We start from the raw sequence: 21783 nt of genomic DNA on the forward strand, positions 1-21783 counted from the left end.
GACGCTCCCAATCTCTCTTGTGGAGATTCTGAAACCGAGCGTACCGAATCTTCCTTGCGTGCAAAGTTGACAATACCGAATGTCTGTTGCGTCCTAAAACGACTATACCAAATCTATCTTGCTAAGATTCTGAAACTAAACATACCGAATCTCTCTGGCGTCCAAAAGTGGCGATACTGAATCTTTCTTGCGTCCAAAAATGACGCTCCGAATCTCTCTGGTGGAGATTCTGAAACCGATCATATCGAATCTTCCTTGCGTGCAAAGTTGACAGTACCGAATGTCTGTTGCGTCCTAAAACGACTATACCGAATTTATCTTGCGACTATTCTGAAACCGAACATACGGAATCTCTCTTGCGTCCAAAGATGACAATACGGAATGTCTGTTTCGTCCTAGAACGACTATACCGAATCTATCTTGCTCCGATTGACAACAATACCGAATCTCTCTCGCAAACATTCTGAAACTGAACATACCGAATCTATCTTGCGTCCACAGACGACAATACCAAATCTCCCTTGCCTCCAAAAACGATGATACCGTTTCAAAATCTAGGATAACGAAGATACCGAAGCTCTATTAATTTGAAAACCGAGGATACTGACGTTTTCTTACGTCGTTTCTTTTCGGTGTTCTGAACTAGAGTAGGTTGCTGTTTTCTCTTCTGCTTAAAATCAAAATAAATTATTACAGCATTATTAGCGATTATTTATAAGATTCTATGTGAGCCTATTTGCAATCTCTGGGCAACACTGAATTTACAACAGATAAATGTCTGTTTACATATTTTATATAGTTTAGAAGAGATTTTTACAAACCTAATAAGAGCTTAAACGTAGTTTTTACTAAAGTTTGTAGGCCAAAGCAACTTAACGCGAGCCTCCATTTTGTAGCGGCGCTAAATGGCCTACAATATTTTGGCTTTAAAGAAGATCGTATTGCTGAGAAACTTGACCATTTTGATTTCTCCAAACAATTATTTTACCTTCTTTTTAATTGCCCACGAACGATGTTTGAAGCAACTATTGGTAAAATTGTTAGTCTTTTTATGACTCGTCGAGAAGAATTGGTATTCCACAGTTTTTTTTAGCTGAAGCAGATTTTTCATGGCTTGAATTTTGACTTCTTTCTTTTCCAACGTTTACCTCTGTTTTTGAAAATTAACTTCTGTTTTCGAACGTTGGACTTCAACAGCAGCTTAGTTTCTAATATACATAGGAATTTGTAACTTCTGGTATTATTCAAGGTGAGAAGTTCATTTTTGGGAGTTTTGATTCTGTACCAGTCACCCCTATTCAAACTACAGACACCCCCTCCCCTTCTAACTCCGCCCCACCTACCCCCTGCCTAACTGCCTAACTCCACAACTCCCAACACCTACACCCTACTTAACCCCCCCCCCCCTGAGCACCTATTGACACCCCTCAACTGCCCCCCCCCCCCCCCACAGAACCCTGCTACATCCAACGACGTATCCCACATCCGAATCCTCTCCCCCACCTCCTATCCCCCACCTACATACGCCCCCAAACAACTGACCACATTCTTAACTAAAAATTCGTTGTTTCTAACTATTTTGCTTCTTTTTTTTCTGATGTTTCCGAAAGAATTAGGGTTAGTTAAGAGTTTTATTTCACGACTCTTCGAGTCATTTCTGGTATTCTTCGGGTTGTTTTTCATGCAAAATTTTTGCTTCACCCTTTTGATTTTTCAAGTGGCCTTTACATCCATGGCTTTTCGTTTTGCGTGATCTAAACTTTTTTCTCATTCACAAATGTCAGCAGCTGAACTCAAGTGGCGGCAGTTCACTACTAAAAGTCAAATGAATAGTGCGCCAAATTTGCTGTAATTTCTTCCACTTTAAATTTTATTAGTGGTTATAGTGGTAATTAATAACCTCTCTTGACCTCATTTGAAGCCGCCCTATTGATTCCAATTACTCCCTCCCCCTCACCCCCCCCCCCCCCCCCCAACTTAAGCAGGGCAGGCTGCAATGGATGAGCTCCCACTTGTCATTCGAGAGCAGTTCCTCCGACGTTAGTCGGTTATTTTTGCTTCAGTGCCAATGGAGGTTGCTGTCAATTCCATATCGTACCTGCATTATATTAAGATGTTGCAGTTTGCACGATATGATAGTGTAAGTTGGCTGTGGGAAAATCAACGTATGCTAGAAACCGAAACCCTTTTGTTTAAAATTGCGCATCTATTTGAACTTTTCAAGTGCTTTTCAATATCCTCCTCATCAACTGAATAGTAAGCTATCCAAGTGTTGTTTAGGTGGTTCCGTTTCTGGTGGAGCCACCGCGAGGGGTAGTCAGAGCTGGTTTGTCTCAGACGTTCAAGGTCAAATTCTGCCCTCTCGATGTTAAGGAGTTCAACGCAAGATTACTCTGCAGGTAGGTTGCTATTTTTCACATTCATTACTTTGTTTTGTTGTGATAAATTTCCCCTTAAATAGTCAGAATATCACCTGAATTGCGCAACAACACTTGAGTTAACTTTTTTCCACAATATAATTGTCCGAATTCTTTTAAAATCTTCGTTTTTATTGGTCACTGTTTTGGTAGCAAACCTTTAAGTGCAAATTCAGCGTGATAAAGTTTTTTGTTTTAATTTTTTGGCCCATACTGATATAAACAGTAAGCATGATTTTGTATGAATCAGTACTGAATTTGACTTTCAACCTTGAGATTAATGATTCCGTACATTTTCACAATTAGATTATAGTCCGGGAAATCACATCACTTGGTTTTTCTCACCTTCAGCGATCTTGTAATGATTTCAAATGCAGTTTGCTTTTCTTGATTTTAGAATTCCCAATTTGGAAGAGGGTGTGATGGGTCCAGTTGTTGCAGTCCACGGAAAGAGTTTACTGCCCTACGTACACTTTGAGCTGGAGGACTCAGACTACCTGGCCTCAAACAAGAGATCCCACCTGGGTGACTCCCTCTTCACCCTCCACTCCTCATCTGTTCCTCTGGATCCCAACACTCGCGTGCTAGAATTCAGCAGCTGTGGAGTCAACAGAACCATCAAACGGTATGTTTTTTAAAATCAAATTCATGTATTTTCATTCACTTTTTGTTTTCTTTTCAACCGATTCTGAACGATTATTTGAGTTTGTTTATTTCGAAAATGCATTTCTAGACCACCATCCATCATTTTATTGTTATATCAAATTAAACAGCGTTTTTCGTGAAGCAAAATTATAGTCAGGTTTTTCTGCTGAAAATCGGATTCAAAAGCTCTCATTATAATGAGAAAAGAAACGGTTACGAGAATTCTACAAGAACAACGGTTATTTGATAAGACTCTTAAAAGATTAACGGCTCTCTCGTATGAGTATTGTAAGAGCTCTTGGAAGATGATGCATGCATAATCATCCAATAAGAGTCTCAGCAGACCAAAACTTTTGTTCCCAATTAACCTGTTCCATCTTTTCAGAACGTTCCGAATCATTAACCCCACGAAGAACCCGTTCTTTTTTTCCTGGGCACAGTCAGTGACAGAGACAGAGGCAGTCTCTTCAAATGAGTTCAGATGTCTCAAAAAGTCAGGGCAGATCCTGGTCGGCAAATCAATTGACGTTAGTTTAAAATTTGTCGACTCTGAAGAGCATAAGAGATGAAGTCAAGGTTTGAAAGTAGTTTATTTTTTACTGCTGCTGGTCAAAAATAAACTGCGTACATTAAAATAAAAATAAATCTTCCAGCACAACTCTGATCTTTCGCAGCAGTTCAAATTTGATACCGTGACCCTTAAAAATAGTGTTGAACAAGAAGACGTCGATTGTCAAGATGAAAGTTCTTTGATTGCTGTTTCAGGCTCTATTCGAGTTCCGTGGTCGCAAGCTTGGTTCTTTCGAGACCTTCTGGACTTTCCAGATTCCGAAACTGGGAATTGAAGTTCCATTCCTGTTAGTTGGACATGTGGCTGAGCCGGCAGTGACACTCGACAGGAATCATATCAACTTCAAGAGCCTTCTCATTGGTCAGTTGCTGATTCACACAACAAAGTTTAATTGATAGTTTTCCATGTAATTTGGTTATCGGTGCTTCATCTTTTATTAGAACAACTTTAAAGAAGCGTTTCTATAATTTCAATTTCTTAATTCAAAGTTTCTGAGAAAACTGAATGAAGCTCCGTTTCAAGTTGTCGTAAGCCTGATCTAATGGCAGTTTGCATGATTCATTTAAATGATTACTTTGCTCTGATGATTTTTCAACTTCTATCTGATAACTTCTATCCGCTGGTCTAGACCATGTGCCGTTTCAAGATAAATTATCAATTAGCAATACCATATCTTTTTTGAAAATACGTAATTCACCATAATAATCACCATGAGCAGATATAGATAGCTTAAATTTTCATAGGAACGTATGCGGAGGAGACATTGTATATTGTAAATCACGAAAATGAGTCTTACAAAGTGGCCGTTGACGAGGCTTCTCTCATTGAACCCGATACTGGGGAAGCCGTTCAGGTCACACCGAAGAGTTTCTCAGTTGGAGCTAAATCAAGGTTCGTAGTGCTTGAAATTGTGATGAAAATTTGATGTAGTTTACGCGTAGTGATTTGTAAAAGAGACGCACATTTACAATCGTTCCAGAGTAATTAAAAGAAAATATAAAGAAATTCGCAACAAATTAATAAGAAATTAAGAGAAATACCTCTCATAAACCATCCCCACATAAACTGCTATATTCATTTGTTCCCAATTTCTTTTTAATTACTCCCGAACGAAGTTTGAGGCAGTTATTGTAAAAGTGCGTACCTTTTTAAAGCAAAGTTTTTGAAAACACGTAATTGGGAAGGAAGAATGTTCTAGAACAAAATCGCAAAAGCGGCTGAGCAAAAATTTGGCATTAAAACGATACACACGTTTACAGTAATTGCTTCAAACTTTGTTCCCAATTAATTTAATCGATGGTCCCAATTTAATCAATCGAAATTTGAAGCAATTTGTGTAAATGTGCGTATTTTTTAAAGCAAAATTTTTGCTACACCGTTTTTGCGCTTTTCTTCTAGAACAATTTTTCCTCTCAAGACACGCTTGGCTTCTTAAATGTTCTGATATAAATTGCTCATTTCGAAATTAAGTCTGCTGCTAAGATAAAAAGTAATTTTAAGCGGGGGATGTATCGCGTAATATAGAGTAGTGGTTAAGGTCACAATGCTATGCGGGAGGTCAAGACTGAAAATCTTTCTTGGATTAATTTTGTGCACCCATTAAAACTTTCTAAGCTACACCCCTCTAAATTAAATTGCCGCGCCTCTCTTTCGAGAGCAATTCAACCGAAGTTCGTGGTTGATGTTTGTTTGAAAGCAAATATTAGTCTTTTTAATCAAATGCATTTTTCTACTACCGATTTTTAAGTCTGATCGCTTTTTTACAATTCAAAGAATTTGAATTGTATTGGGGCGCTGTGTTTTTTTTTTAAGGATGTGTTCACACACCATTTTTCAATGACTTTGATCTTTCAAAACGGGATAAACAGGTAAAGCCCAGCGGGCATTAAGTTTCATTAGAGGCCCAAAGTGGTCGTTAGTAGTCCTTCAAGTGCTTAGAGTGGTGCAGCTGCTGGGATGGCCTCAATTTAAGGTTAAAAGGTCATTTTAAGGAGTTTTTGGGCGCAAAATGGTGCAATTTTTCATGTTTTTGTTTGTGATTTTTTTTATGTTTTTTGTTCGATTAGTCTCAGGTTGAATTTGTTAGAAGTTGATGAAGGCTTTTTGCGAGACAAAATTACTCGTTATGACCATTTTATGAGCTATGTGTTTTGGTACTGCAAATGCAAACATGCAAAATGATACTAATTTTTGCAATTTTTGTCAAGTTTTTTTTAAAATGTTTGTCATTTTTTGAGTTTTTCCAGCTTCAGGGGCCAGGTAATCTCCTTTAAAGTTTGATAATAGGGGACTTTATAGTTTGTTTCTAGCAACAATACACTGGTTTTCAAGATTTTACTGTCTCTTTTTAGCACTTTTTTGATAAAATTGGCAATTTTTTTTAAGGTGTCCTAAAATTTTGTCAATTTTTGATGTTTGTCCGTTTTCAAGTGCCAGGAAACCTATTCCACGGTCTGAAAAATTTACTGCATGGTTTCTGGTATCAATGGATTTGTTTTCAACAATTTAACTTTTCGATTTTTAAAATTTTCCAATAAAATGTGCAATTTTTTTTAAGTTTTTTTCAAAACATTCGTCTTTTTTAAGTTTTTCTTGCCTTTGTGGCCAGATAAGCTCATACAGGTTTTGATAGTATGTTATTAACTAGTTGCTAGGGGGAAATTGAATGGTGTTATTAACTAGTTGCTAGGGGGAAATTGAATGGTTTGAATGGGAAATCCAATGGAAATTGAATGAATTATTGCCTATCGATCTTTGAACTAATTAATTTTTTAATGCTTGGAATTGGGTTACTGGGTAGCGTCTAGGGACACAGAAATGATTCTTAAGATATCACTATCACAATTTTCAGCAACATTTCATTAAAATTTCAATTGTTTCCATTTGTTAAAAAAAATTTTAGGTCATTCTCGAGTTAATCGATTTTCAAGGGCCAATGACTTTTTTCAGGCCTTGCAGATTTAATACTGCAGCAGTTTCAGAAACAAAAATTGGTTTCGAACATATTTTTGAAATAGCTATATTTAAAGGGATCAAGTTTTGCCTTAGCGGTAAAAGCTTTAAAGTTTTAGCAATGATTATATTTTCGTTTAGTTTGGTTGTTTGTTTCTCAATTTTTTGAAATGATTTTGTTTGTGTTTTGGCTGGCATTATTCAATTGATCTGTTGGTCAGGTAGAGTACTTCTGAGTTAGTTTTGCATTCAATTCTTTGAATTGTATTTCAGGACTTGTCATGCTATGTTTTTTATCTGACCAGCAAATTTAGACTTTTTGACTTGACAAACGCGATAAATATGCAAAGTCAGCGGGCATTCGGGCATTAAGTTGCCGAGCAATTCTCTTTTAGCTTTACTAGTCTCTTAGTGTGCAATTTACCGAAATGCCGATGAGCAAGAAATTAATTTTGCGAAGTGCAATTCTTATATTTGGGAGTTATGGACCCCAATGTTTTTTGTGAAATCACTAAGAACATTGATTACTGGAGAGTTTACTCTGCGTTGGTTGTTCATATATGGGATATAAAGATTGAGATATTTTTGCTGCCTCATGGAGCTAAATGATCTTTTAAGTTCACAGTAATCAATGTATACTTTCAAGAGTATTTCTCAATTGTTTACTCAGACAACATAGGAATTTGTGTTCTCAGTATTCTAGCTTAGTTTTTCCTAAACTGATCGTGTGGTGCTCTAAAAGATATCCCCACGCGTTTCTGGCAAGCATTACCATTAAGTTTCTCGCAGAAAACGTGGTTAGCCTAGTTGAAGGTGCAACTTTGGAGACCCTCGCTTAAAATTTGTTGTGCCTTTATCCAAACACACACAAACACCAATTTTGAAATTTTGCGCGGTAAAAAGTTGCTGGCTCGCTCTGATTTATCAGATTTCATAAAGCGACTGAATAATTTTTTTTTTTCATATTTTTGTTTCCCACTAGTTTTTAGCCAAACGAAGTTAAATTGCTCTGAACCGATTATATTCGTCCTGTTGGTCTTTTAATGCCATTTTTGTGTGACTGTTTTTCCTGTGACTAACATATTTTTGTAACTCATTCTCTTGAGAAACAGTTTAAACTGTAAAGCGCGAGGACATTAAGTCACTGGGCGTTTCTCTAAAAGCCTAAATAATTTCGAAGTATGCGATTCAGCAAAAATGCTGAGACTTAAATTCATGACGTGAAGGTCAATTAATTGACTTTTAGGTCACCAAACCCCCATCCACTCCATGCGCTGTTTAGGGGTAAATTCACCGTGTTAAGGGCGATTTTAATTTGTGGGTAGTCCCTCTTTACTTATTCCTTTTGCCCCCATACTTTTATTTTTTGTTGCCCTCCCATTTTGGCCCCATCCCCTCCTGCAACCAGTTAGGTTAGTCTGCCTAAGCTCAGGAGGTAGCTCACAAAACCAAGGCCAGCTCATTTTAGGCAGTCATTTTAGAGCAATTGGGTCAAAGTTGGTTGGATTATGTTTTCTTCATATTCTCACCTTACTGTCTATCACCTTGGTGTTGCAAAAGTTATCAAATGCCCGAATCGAAATCTTTAGACTCATTTGTTCGTGTCACCAGTGCCTTGGCTAACAAATTCACTTTTATTCCAATTAACTTACTACTTACAAGGTAATAGCTTGAGAGCATCCGCTTTAAGTTCAAAAATTAATTTTGCACGCCTCATTGATTTGTGTTTGATTTTTTAACCGTGGGCTGACCCTCGTTTCAACCATACCCCTGCGCTCTGGCTAAGTGGCACGTGCTAAGGTAGTTTGTACTATTACATAATTGTTTATTATAGCTGTGAAGCTGTAAGCTGAGCGTAGCTAATTTTCAGTGTTCCTGGTTTGTTAACAGAATTTGAAGTGTATAGGGGCGGTGTCTTTTATTTAAATTCTGTGCATACGTTTCCATGATTCTGGAAGACAAATTCAACTAATGATTTTGGACACCCGAAACAGGAATTGGAGCGAAAAAGGTTTTGCGACATAATTTTTTTTCACTCTAATTTTGAGAAAACAGTGTATGAACAAAATTTCGTTTTCTAGCTTGAGGTTTTGTTCGCAAGTGGCAATTTGACTTCGATTTTTTTTACTGTTTTTTCTATTTTTGTGACCGGGTGTTTTTCTCAGTTGTTCTCCCAATCCATTGATAGGCCATTCTGTTTCTAAATTTTTTTGATTCGATCAGAATTCTTTGACTATTAGGCCAGGACCTGTCCTGCTATTGTTTTTGTTTCGTGGTCTTAAGCTCTTTTTTTCGTTTGGCATTTATTCCAACGGCAAAAGCTGAAGAAGTCAAATTTTCCAAATGACTTCTGCCTCTCATTAACGGTATTTGCGCACGTTACCTCATTTACTCTTTCTGGTAAAAGTTTTGAGGTCGCTTGCGTGATTAGATTTTGATCATACGTGACTTTCCCCACTCAATAAAATGACTTTGCACTTCAAAACCTAATTTTAATTTGAATTAGATTAAGATCAGGGGAAATCATATGTGTATAAAAGGTCCCTAATAAAAAGGCTTCTGCAGAGTGAATCTTAACAAGCTTTAATAATTAATCGCTCTATGTTCTTTTACACAGGTTTTTGAGCGGCGTTAATAAATTTTTCAACTTATATCTGTATGTGCATCTGTTTAATTGCTCGCAAACGAAGTTTGTGGTAATTATATTAGTCCTGTCAGTCTTTTTTATGCGATTTTTTGCTTGACAGTTTTTTTCGTCTGACCCATTTGATTTTTCGTCCTCAAAAACCTGATAAACAGGTAGCGCCCAGCGGACATTAAGTACTCTTAGATCCTTTCAGCTCACTAGTCTCCAAGTATGCAATTCACAGAAACTATTTTGGAGACTTATACTTATGGTCTGAAGGGCGGATCTTAGAGGTTGACCCCCACTCCCCACTCCCCACATCAGCCCCCCCCCCCTCTCACCCCCCCCCCCCCGTTCCCCACTCCTGTACATCGTTCAGGCCGTAAGGGGCCCGTGCAGCCAAAACCCCCCTCCCTTCGCTGACCCACCCCCACTGTTGCCCCCCCCCATCAGCCTCCCCCCCCCCCGCCGCTGCCCCCGCTGCTCACTAAACCGTGGCTAGCTACTGACGAAGCCAACCGCTCGCCGGTCATTTGAGAGCAATTCGCCCGACGGTAGTCGGTTATGTTTGTATTATAAGGTACGCAGGTCTATTTCGCAGCTATTCCGGCAATCTGCCGGCTGTGTTTCTGCCGGCTGAGTGAGTAACTTATATGTTTTGTTCAGAGCGCCAATCAAGCTGCGTTTCTACGCCCGACTGGAAAAGGAGATCAATTTCAACGTTGCCTTCACAGCTCAGTTCAAGTCTATGCCCTTGAGAGTGAATGTGAAGGCAGTGGGCTATGCCATGGACTCGCAGCTCTTCTTCCACGAGAGTGAGAACGAGAAACTGGAGATGAGTCATGCACAAGTGAACGAGATCGATTTCGGAGAGGTATTTAATTTTTTTCTTCAATTCCAACATTTTAAAATTAAGACGCTTAGTTGAACAAGACAGGTAAATTTAAACACAGATTTATAGACTATCAAATGAACAGCTACTGATCCTCCCATTTTCATCAGGTAAAACAATACAAATCAATTCAAATACTAAATAGTTAGTGTTCTCCCCAAGTATATAAGTGGTGATTAAATTGTTTGCTGTAAACAGGGAGGAACTGTCGCCTCTTACCACGTATATAATAATAATTTATAATTATGACATAATTGACATGATATAATTCATAATAACTAATTTTTATGCCCTTAAGTTTCAGTAATTCCGGTTATTAGGATACACAAATATTACTAGTACGAAAAAGTGCATGATTAGAAAATGCTTATGGAAGCACAAATTTCGTTACCGAAAAAAACTCTAGTTTATGAAATTAAGCTGCTAATTAAAAATCCGAAATTGTGCCTCAATACTTTGTCTTACCTTTTTTCATCTTGGAAATTGTCTGTTCAGATTGAAGATGGCGGTTTTGATGAAATCATTGTAATTTGAATTGGACGATAATAGAGTCTGAACATGAGCAGTCTGATACTTTTTTGCTTGTTCTATTAATGTTCTGTGTATTCGATATTTTTGCACATCACTAAGTGCTCATTAATCAAAATTCTTTCCATTAATCTTTGCAAACCTTATTTTTTCAGCTGATCAAATTTAAGCTGTTCTGTCGCACCTATGGTGCCTAGACTGTTATTCGGCAATTAAATATTACTTGCTCTGATGATGATCTGTTTAATTCAGGTGGAAGTGAATGACAAATTGATCAAGACGTTCTCCATAACCAATAGTGGAAAATATATCTTCGAGTACTCCTGGTCCATTTCTCAACCCCAACTGTCCTCCTCATCTGGGTCTGGCTCCGGTTCTGTGGCCTCCCAGAGTAGTCTGAGTGTGGAAGCTGTGAGTGGGAGTGTGGGTGCGGGTGAAAGTGCCAATGCCATCCTCACTTGGCACCCGAGACACAAATACTCCCTTAGTGGCGCATTCCTGAATCTTAATGTAAGTTAATGCACAGTAAAGGCTGCTTTCGATGCTCACGATGTTCTGTTTTTCTGTTTGGTTCATCTATTGGTGTTTTATAAGTTGGGGATCGGTGGGTATCTTCATAAGATAATAAAAAGAAGACGAATCGTGCAAATCTGTTATCAAAACGTCTTTTGTGACAATCTGCTATATGAGTGAATAATTTTCAGACAATAGAATATTAAAAATACTGAAAAGAGTTCGTTTCATTGTAGTAAAAGCGTTCTCAAAAAGAATACTCATTCAATATATCACACAGCGCTTGAGATTTGACTTTATATATAACAATCGGGCATGTTTTATTTCGAAACTCTAATATTAAAACAATGAAATTTGTTTAACTTATAAACTGAAAAAGCTATCTTCATTAAAGTAAAGTCTGCACATACAATAATAATAATAATAATAATAATAATAATAATAATAATAATAATAATAATAATAATAATAATAATAATAATAATAATAATAAATTGTTTCCAGAGTATTCATTAGAAAAAAAAGAAACTTGCTCTTTTACATTTAGAAGTTAATATCGAAATTCATTTATGCATTTAATACTCCAGGAGAACACTTTTAGGCCAAGGTTGGCCTGTTTTCAAGTGTCTAGCGAAAGAGATCGTAGCAACAAGAAACCCTTAATTTTTAGGTTTTGGAATACGTTTTGGAATAGGTTTTTGAGCTACCAAAAATTATAAATTGAACACTTCGCTGCAAAATTCAGTTGAGCAATTTGTTGAGCTTAAAAAAGTATTGCGCTGTCCAATTATGCGGCTCATTAACAATTGTATAGAGAAACAACATGTCATCGTTTGAGCGAAGAACCACAAAACCAAATCTATTAATACAATACGACCAGCAGTCCTGACGTTTCGAGTCCAAAACGTGCCGTTTAAAAATCCAGTTACATCTATATGAAACTTGCATTTTTGCCATTAATGTTATGCAAACTTTGACATTTTTATTCTTCATTTCCTGTGTAATGTAAAACTCAGCAAGATAAGAAAAAAATAGTTTCAAAATCTTGACAAAAAGTATCTCGGAATGAGAAATAAGGAAGGTAAGGACATTTAAATCTCTTCTATAAATGGCAAAAATGCTGAGAACTTTGAATACTGACACAATATATTATTTGAATTTCAAAAACCAAGAGAACAGCGATTTAACTGGCTCGGGTTGAGGATTCGCAGTTTGAAAATTTATCAGAATAATCCAAGCAGCTTTTCTGGGCATATCTGGGTAAAAATGGGACCATTTAGCTGAAAATAATTTATTTAGGGGGTAGAGGGATGTTCAAGTTTTTCTTAATCGTGAAAATGAAATCCACTCTTCAAGAGCTTTAATTTGTTACCCTTGATGTCTTTTCGAATAAACTGTCGTTAACTTTCGTGAAGAAAGAATGCAGGCTGGCATAAATATTTATTCCCCAATTTCTGACAAAGTTGGACCAATAAATTTAACTGTAAGCATGACCTCATTTGCAATGAGAAAATTATAAATAAACCTTCAAGATTTTTTTTTTTGAAAAGTTAAATAGAAGTTTCAGTGAAATGAGTTCCGAATTGCTAGGAGCAGCCACAGAAGGTATAATTAATAACTGCATAAGCCGATATTAATAGCTGCCCTCATCTTCTCAGCCGGCTATTATAGCGCTCCTAATTTTTTTTTACAATTCAAAGAATTTGAATTGTATTGGGGCGCTGTCTTTTTACGACTCGGAGTATTGGAGAAGTCCTTTTTTTAAATCAATTTTTGGAGTGAATTTTGAGGCGGAAAATGAAACGCGTGAAAAAATTTGGAGTGATTTTGGTGCTGAACAAAAGTGAAGAGCGGAGCGAAAAGAGAGTGGTTTTTGTTCATACACTGTCTTTGAGAGAGCGAGAAATTGATGTGTGAAAAAAATTTTTCTAGCCGAGCGAAATTTTTTGTTCACGTGCGGCTTTTTAAAGCAGTTTTTTTTAAATAAATTTTGATGGTTATGAGGCTTTATTATGATATTGTATTACTTTTAGACTTGTTTTGATAGGAATTGAAGGTTTCAATTGGTTAATTTGAGTTTAATGCTAATTTGGAGGTTTTTGATCAGTTTTGCTGATTTTTAGACGAAAATTAATGATTTTTTTTTGTTTAAATGCTTTAAGTGGGATTTGAATAGAAGCGTGTTACTTATGGAATATTCAGATACCAATTGACTAAAATTTTCGAGGTATAAATCATTTTTTTCTTAGGAGAATTGACAGAAAAATTAAGAATTTTTTAACCATTTTTCTTTTTTTTGCAGTTTTTCTTTTTTTCAAATCTTCGACAAGTTTCTTTGCCCATTATGGCTTGACCATTGTTTTGCGAGCTTTTCTTCACTTTAATTGCAAAGAAACTTTACTCGGTTTTGTGTTTCCTTGTGCTATTAAAAAAACTCATTAAGTTTTTCTAGTTTTTTTTTTTCAATTTGTTTTTGAATGCCGTTTCTATTCATCCTTAAATTTTGTATGGCTTTTGTGGAGGTTCATGGTTCAAAATAGATGTTCTAGTTGTTTAGTCATAAGTATGGGCAATTTTCTCTTTCGAGTCGTTTCCAGAATTCTTCCGGCTATGTTTTTTTTAAGATCACACATTTTCAATGACTTTGATCTTTCAAAACGGGATAAGCAGGTAAAGTCCAGCGGGCCTTAAGTTTCATTAGAGGCCTAATTTGGGCTTTAGTAGTCCTTCAGGTGCTTAGAGTGGTTCAGCTGCTGGGATGGCCTTAATTCAAGGTTAAAAGGTCAATTTTATTTTTGGGCTCAATATGGTTCAATTTTTCATGTTTTTTGTGATTTTTTTTAGTTCTTTGTTTGATTAGTTTTAGGTTGAAGTTTGCGAGCCAAAATTACTTGTTTTGACCATTTAATGAGCTTTATGTTTTGGTACTACAAACACAAACACACAAAATGATACTAATTTTTGCTATTTTTTTCAAGTTTTTAGAAAATTTTGTCAGTTTTTGAGTTTTTCTGCTTCAGGGGTCAGGGAATCTCCTTTAGGGTTTGATAATAGGGCGTTGCATAGTTTCTATTAACAATGGATTGGTTTTCAACAATTTAATGTCTCGAATTTCAGAATTTTTTTGATAAAAATTGCAATTTTTTTAAGGTTTTCTAAAGTTTTTTGTCGATTTTTGTTATTTTTCCATTTTCAAGAGCCAAAAAACATATTCCACGGTCTGATAAAAAGTTACTGCATTGTTGTTGTTTTGAATGGATTTGTTTTTCAAAAAGTAACCCTTCGAATTTAGAATTTTTTTGGTAAAAATTGAAAAAATAGGAATTTTCAAAACATTTGTCTTTTTTTTGTCTCAGTAACCAAGTAACCTCATCCAGGTTTTGATAGCATGTTATTAATTACTTGCTTGGGGGCAATTGAATGGCTTGCAACATTTTAATAGAACAAATTTCTATTTTTTGAAATTATTTCTAAAAACTATTGCCTGTCGATCTTTGAGCCAATGAATTTTTTAAGGCTTGAAATTGGGTTACTGAATAGCTTCTAGAGATACAGAAATGATTCCGAAGATATTATTATCACGATTTTTTGCAATATTTCATGAAAATGTGCAATTGATTTCATTTTAAAAAATTTTTCGGTCATTTTCAAGTTAATCGATCTTCAAGGGCCAATGAATTTTTTTCGGATCTTGCAGATATTATACTGGACCGATTTAGAAACAAAAATTGGTTTTGAACATATTTTTGAAATAGGTATATTTAAAGGGATCAAAATTTGCCTTAGGGGTAAAAGCTTAAGAGTTTTAGCAATCAGTATATTTTTGTTTAGTTTGTTTGATTATTTTAGTTTCTCAATTTTTTTTTTGATGATTTTGTTTGTGTTTTCGCTGGCATTGTTCGGTTGATTTGCTGATCAGGTAGAGTACTTCGAATTTTTTCATTCAATTTTTGGAATTTTATTTCAGGACTTTTCCTGCTATGTTTTTTTACTTCGTCGAACAAAAAAATGTTTCGCTTTACCTCATTTGCCGCTTTTTTTAAACATTTTGCGTGAAAACTTTTTGACTTCTCTGGGCTAGTTTCTCTCATCTCTAATTCTGCTAAAAGTGATTTTGAACATCAGTTGCTCAGCAAAGCAATTCAAAATGAACAGAGTCAGTATAAAAATTGAAGTCAGAAATAGAAACGGGATAAACCCATAAAGCCCAATTTTAGATGCGCGCTATTTGAACGTCGTTATAAGTCTTATTTACCATCTCTAATGCTTAGTGGAATTGATAGTAGCCCCTGTAGCCTCTCTCTCTAAGAAACAGAAATATGTTCAACTACGAAATGCCATCAAAACAAATCGGACTTAGAAATGTTTTTGTACAAAAAATTTTTTTTTCAGTATCTTCTATTCTTTCAATCTCAATCATGCTTATTGGAATCAACGGCGGCTATTTTCCGGCAATCTGCTGGGTATGTTTTAATTGGGTGCCTTCTGTACTCGAAAGTTAAAGATATAAAATTTCAAGAAGATCAGCCCTTATATTAGCGCTTGAAGATTAATATTTATGATGAAACTCTATGAAAATATCTACCGACTCTTAAAAGTTTAATGCAGCATTGCACATGAGTATCAAAGTGCCTTGGCGTGTTTTATGTCTGCCTGTTTGACTGATGATTGTGTTACCAGGTGAAGAATGGTCCCAAGTACAAGGTGGCTCTGTTAGGACTGGCAGTGAGGCCCAGTGTCAAGTTCTCCTTCAGAAAACACAATTTTGGATACACATTCCTGGCTTCAAATGAACAGACTGTCAAGCATTGCACACTCGTCATTTCCAACCACGACTGCAAAACCATCAAGTATGTCTCATCTCAAAGCGTCTCATCATGTTTTCAGAGGATTTATGGATTCGTGCAACGGAAATTTAAATTGAATTTGAACTGAAATATCCTTTAATTTGCGTTACTCGGCCTGAAATGAGATGTTTCGACATTAGATTACCAAATACCTTGAGGGGGAGGGGAGGAACTATATACTCAAATGCGTTTTCTTTGTTCAGTCAATTTTGACCGATCGATATATTCATCGAAGAGAGTTGTGAGTGGTATCATTACACAGTCTGTCCAGGATAGAATAAGGAATTAAAAGGATTTTTTTTAATTTTGTTTTCTAGAGCGAGTTCTCTTGCTTTAAAGACCGATTTGCCTTATTTTTATTCACATTTTCCGCAATTTTTGCCCAAAAATTTCGTCAATTTTGCCAATATATGTCAAAATTGTTAACAATAGTACTGTTCATTTTATTTTCAAGGACATAAAAGTATTGTTGACTACTTTGATTTATTTTTTCTGGCTAATTGTTTCAAAATTCAGCCTTTTTAATCAAAAATTACCCCAATTAAGCTTCTTTAGTCCACTTTGATTGAATTTGCCGGAAGTACACACCCAAAAACAACTAACACAAACTTTGTAAACTACAAAGGGAGCTAGTCATCGTTCCACTTCCATTGAGAGTAGTCTGGAATTAAAATTTAGCCGTTTTTGCTGTCTTTACTCTATGATTATCAAAAACGCAGCATTTACTTTTGATCTTTTAACTTACAAATTATTTAAATCTATGACATTCGAAACAATTGCGTGTTTTGAAAGGACGAAAATCAATAGCAAGGCTGGTTTTAATCCAATCTTGGACCGTTAAAATGCGAACATAATTCGGATTAAATAAAGTCGGTCTTTTTTTCTTTTAAAAAATCCATCTTTTTTTGTTTCATTCAAAGAACAGAGTAGTTCAAATCAGAGCTCACTGTTGATAGATCGAAATGGCTTACTAAGCAGTTCCAAATTAATGTATCTAGTTTTTTACTCAAAAGATTATAGTCGTTTTGAAATTTAAAAATGTTTGATTTTTAATAAACAATGCCTTATTGAACTTTGCCACTATTTTTCTCTTATTTTGGTCAACTCGTTGCTTAGTGTTAGCAAAGAGAGAATGCTTCTTCTTCCTCTTCTCCCTACTGATAAAATATTGAATCTTTTTCGCGGTTTTGCGCGTTAAGTCATTGTTTTCTGACTTTGATACTACTGGATTTCACAATTTTTTTTAATTTTTAGACATTGGCCTCTTTTTCACGTTTTTTTTTCTCGTTTTTTCATGTTATCACATTACTATTGACAGACTTTACATTACATTATTTGCGTTGAAAATAAGGCACAATTCAACATATAATTCTCTTTAAAAGCGTATATTATGGAGTTAACGACACCCCTTTCTCGAAGAATTTATTTGAATTTTTTTACATTTGTCTTTAACTGTCGTTTTTACTATGTCTTTTTAATCGCATGAAATTTTCTGGATAATTACAGGTGTCATTGGAGGATTAAATAATTCTATATTCTCATTCCCTCCTTTAGAGTGGTATGTGATCATAAACATGTTGGATGTTTTCAATTGCTATCTAATGGCTTTCATAACTTTGAAATTAATCGTTTTTAAAAATATAAGCCATTTTTTTAAAACTTTGCTATTTTTTGTTCTTTTTTGTCTAATTGCTATCGAGCCTTGTCATGGAGTTATCTCACATCTTTTCTAGTGAATTACAAGTTATTTTGTTTAGTTTCAGTTTTATCTGACGCTATTTTGACCTTGTTTATAAGTTTTCTTTAATGGTCATGTTTTGGATGTAATTAATGTTTGTTGTTGTTGTTGTTGTTGTTTGATTTTGTTGTTCGTCTTGACCTGTTTCCTTAATAATAGCTGATCTCATCAGTCTAATGTGGCTTTTTTTACTCCACTGAGTTATTTGCGTTAGAGGCTTTCTTTTTCTTCGTACACATTTTTTTTTTAAATTTTTGAGTTTTTTGTGGGTTTTCTATCTGTTCCTCATTTGGTAGATATTTATGCCAAAAATGTGGATGAGCGGGGTCAGTACTTTATGTGCGAACGCGCATTACCAAGCTTCCTTGTTTTATATAACATTTGTCATAGCGGTTATTTTGCGATTATTAAACTGGCGCGCAGATAAAGTGGCTAATATTTGACCTGTACATGTTTCCGTACGCTTTATTCTATGTCACCAATCTTTTGAACGTAAGTTTTTTCTGAATTTTTCAAACACATCAAAATGCCTTCTTTACTGTGCCAGTGCTCGTCATGAGATCACAGCTTCATTTTCAACTGTTTCAGTGTGGACTGTTTGTTCACGAACCAGCCACATTTGCGTGTATCAATGGAGCCCGGAGCGGGCACTCTAGAACCAGACAGTAGTTGCCAAGTGCTGATAGAGTTCGCTCCTGCCAAGTGTGTCAAGTATCAAGAGGTGATCAAGTTCCTCATCAATGGACTCACTGAGACTGATGTCGTCATCACCGGATATGGTTGTGATCTTAAGGTCTGCTATCTGTAGTAGTTGTACATTGAGCACTGCTGGTTTGTTTTGCGCTTGCTGACAATTGTAAAAAATAATTACAAATTTTATTCAAGGGATGGGATGTGATGCTAAAGACAATGAGTTGTGGGTCTACTAAACAAACTAAACACCGCAAAAGTGTTTTATGGATTTTTAGAGATTGCATGAACCTATATTGTGGTCACTCAATGATATCATCGAGATTTTGTTATGATCATTATCAATTTAATACAGGCAAGCAGCAAAGAAATAATACAGCATCTTGGATATGCGTCTTGTATATAGCTGTTGTTCTTGTGCAATGAATACAAATTAGTATGCCGCCATGATTGGCTGTGTTGTAGCTGGATGTGATGGGTGGTGTGAAGAACAAGATCTGCAATTTGGGTGCGATAAGGATAGGCCAGGTGGCCAAAAAGAGAGTGCACCTGGTGAACCACAGTCTGTCTCCTGTCTCATTCTCCCTCTTCACCAACTTCACTGACCCCGCACTGTGTGACTACGGTAGCCTGTCTCTCTGGCCAGATAAAGAGATCACTCTAGCTGCCAAGACCGGCTGTGTCGACATCGACGTTAAATTCCACCCCAAAGCCAGAGTGCCACAGTTCTTGGAGGAGGTCTGTAGCCATATTAAAATTGGAAAAGTTGGCCGAATTGTGTGAATATAGTAAAATTTGCATTGCACCAGCAAACAAATGCCGCCGTAGCGCTATATAACCTGCTGGGTTGGCATCCGTTTCTTTTCGGAATTTAACTGAATTTTCTCTTTTCCTGAGTAGCATATCCAGCGTCTCGCTTCTTTTTTGAAATTGAGACTAATGATTGTCAATTAGTAAAAACATTTGGGAATCATTAAAATAGGTTTTAAGTTACTTTTGGATCTACATTGAGGCCGAATTGTAGATGAGCCTCGCGTTTTATCTATGATGCCTGGTCCCTTTTAGCTCTTCCTAAATTAGTTCTGTTTAATTATTTGGTATTACTTGACTACAAAAGGAGTCGAAATTATACTTGGTTGTACTCTTTCTGATCTCGTACTGGTCGATGTTCTCTTAGTATTCATGTACTGTGCGTTGTTGTAGGTGCTGCTGGAGGTTGAGGGTATACCCAGTGGACCACTGTTTGCTCTGAGTGGGTGTTGCCAGGCAACAGAAGTGACCCTGGACTGCGAGACAATTCCTTTCGGGGCTGTCACCCTTAACAGTAGTTCCAACCGAAAACTAGTCATGACTAATTCTGGTGACATCGGGGCCAGGTGAGTGGTGTACATATCTATTGGCAACTGTGTTCAACTTCAGTGTTTGTTGCAAGTTACTGATGTAAACTGAATTGAATTTCTGTTGGATTATATGTTGGACGAGTTACTCAAAAGAAATTTAAGAAAAGCATATTGTGCTCTTTGATTGGTCCCATTTTTGTAGCGATGTTTACTCCGATAGCAGAAATCGTTAAACTTCTTTTCTCAATTTCAGTTTCCAGTGGAACGCGGCCAAGTTCGAGCCTGATTTCTCCATCACCCCAACAGAGGGATATATCTCGCCAGGGATGGAGATAGTGTTTGATTTAGTGTTCCACCCTCAGATTGTGAGTCAGGAGATCAGATACGACAACCTCATGTGCTACATCGAACACTACAAACCACTCAAGTTGAGTCTCACTGGAATGTGTGTGGGAACTGCTCCGATCAGAGAGGTACATATGCTAAAGGCACTTTCATGCCGATTATTCTAGAACATTTTTCACTATTCAGTGTCTGAGAACATAGTCCCTATTATAAAGTTGAAAAGTTGAAGCGCTAGCGAAGGTTTCGAAGATTAAGTTTAAAACGCAGTTGTTCATATGCATGCCTAGTCTAGTGTTTTTCGAACATTTACTTAAATTTTAACTTTGCGAAACTCACTTTACGAAACTATTGCGTCACACAGTTCGGAAACTAGTCTTGATTTATTCAAGTTTGGGGATGACCTTATTGCTTCATTCTAAATTGTGTCTGTCTATATTCAAAATCTTCAGGGCTTGTTTGCCTGTTTTTTTTTTGCTATGGAAAATGTCGAAAACATTTAGTGATACATATGTTAAGCGATATTAATGTGGATCATGTATTCTGATTAACAGTAAAGTTGAAAAATGTCGTTTGATGGTAAATAGAAAATGCGGTGACAGATTCATCTTCTGTGCAACAAGTTTTTACTAAAAGCAAATGGCTCAGTTGCAGGTTGCAGATCTAGGATCTATTCAGTTTTGCCCTCTTTTATCAGCCCTCTTTTCCATATAATTTTAACAGATATTAAATCACATGTATTGTTAATTCTTTTGCAAAATAAAGCAGCTCCGCGGAAAATTGAACTACAGCAAGAGCAATCATTTGCAAGAAAAACGTATTTTAAGCAAACGCAGACAGTAATTTGCAAAAATAAATGTGAAGCGATCAGTTTAAACTCTAAAATTAGGAAGCAAAATATGACTGACTTTTTCTTATCTAATTTTTATCTCACTGAAGAAAAATCCCAGTGACAAAATATCTACCAGATAGTCGGGCTCAAAATCCAGTTCATTTTTTAAAAAAATATATCACCCAATATTCAGCAATCATCATAAATTAGAGTTGCTGATTATGTCAACTTTTGTCTTTTTTAGTATGAACTCTCTTCCAGGTGATTTTCAATTCGCCTGTCTTATATTCGAACAACTTCTCATTTTGAAAAAATTAAGTCAGCCACTACATACTACTAAAGTTTTTTGTAGGTAGTTTACCTCTCACAGTGGTATTATGTAGTTTCATGATTCAATATAGTTCACGTCAACTACATTCTACGGTCAACCAAGCTTAATTTGAGTGGACGGTTGCAATGTAGGCAAAGATAATTTTTAAAAAATTTTCTTAAATGACCCTTTTTTCTGTTCTTCTTAATACACATTCCTCATTATATAATCAGTCGAATCAAGTTTGAATAGAAATTTTATTTAACTGGTGAACTTGAGTTTGTCCGGTATGTTCCAGCAATTAAGAGAGAAAAATAGTTTCTAAATAAAAAGGTTGCCTATTTTTTTCCTTCGAAGTGAATTTATGTGAATCCTTCCTGTAGAAGACTCATTCAATCTTTCTGCTAATCGAAATAAAAACATTTGAGCTGCAAATTCATGAAAGTTAGTTTAAGTCTGAAATAAAGAGATTGAATTGAGGAGACACTTTTTCGATCTTTCCTAAAGTGATTTCCTTTCTTGTTGTTGTTTTTGAATGTT

The 21783-nt window shown here is 36.0% G+C and overlaps 1 protein-coding gene across 8 annotated transcripts in view; it reads left to right on the forward strand.

Moving 5' to 3' along the window:
• The window catches only part of LOC142337496 (hydrocephalus-inducing protein-like), a 389940-nt gene that overhangs the window by 360855 nt on the left and 7302 nt on the right, over positions 1-21783 (forward strand). For all 8 annotated transcript variants that reach the window (XM_075386772.1, XM_075386789.1, XM_075386781.1 and 5 more), the window contains 12 exons: positions 2281-2399; positions 2815-3042; positions 3448-3589; positions 3828-3993; positions 4377-4524; positions 9878-10085; positions 10884-11141; positions 15825-15994; positions 18318-18522; positions 18885-19157; positions 19623-19795; positions 20013-20232. In XM_075386772.1, the coding sequence (XP_075242887.1) occupies positions 2281-2399; positions 2815-3042; positions 3448-3589; positions 3828-3993; positions 4377-4524; positions 9878-10085; positions 10884-11141; positions 15825-15994; positions 18318-18522; positions 18885-19157; positions 19623-19795; positions 20013-20232 (2310 nt within the window). The remainder of the gene's footprint in view (positions 1-2280; positions 2400-2814; positions 3043-3447; positions 3590-3827; positions 3994-4376; positions 4525-9877; positions 10086-10883; positions 11142-15824; positions 15995-18317; positions 18523-18884; positions 19158-19622; positions 19796-20012; positions 20233-21783) is intronic.

The sequence above is a fragment of the Convolutriloba macropyga genome, chromosome 1 (genome assembly GCF_964194025.1).
Source record: "Convolutriloba macropyga chromosome 1, txConMacr16.3, whole genome shotgun sequence".
Taxonomy (NCBI): Eukaryota; Metazoa; Xenacoelomorpha; order Acoela; family Convolutidae; genus Convolutriloba; species Convolutriloba macropyga.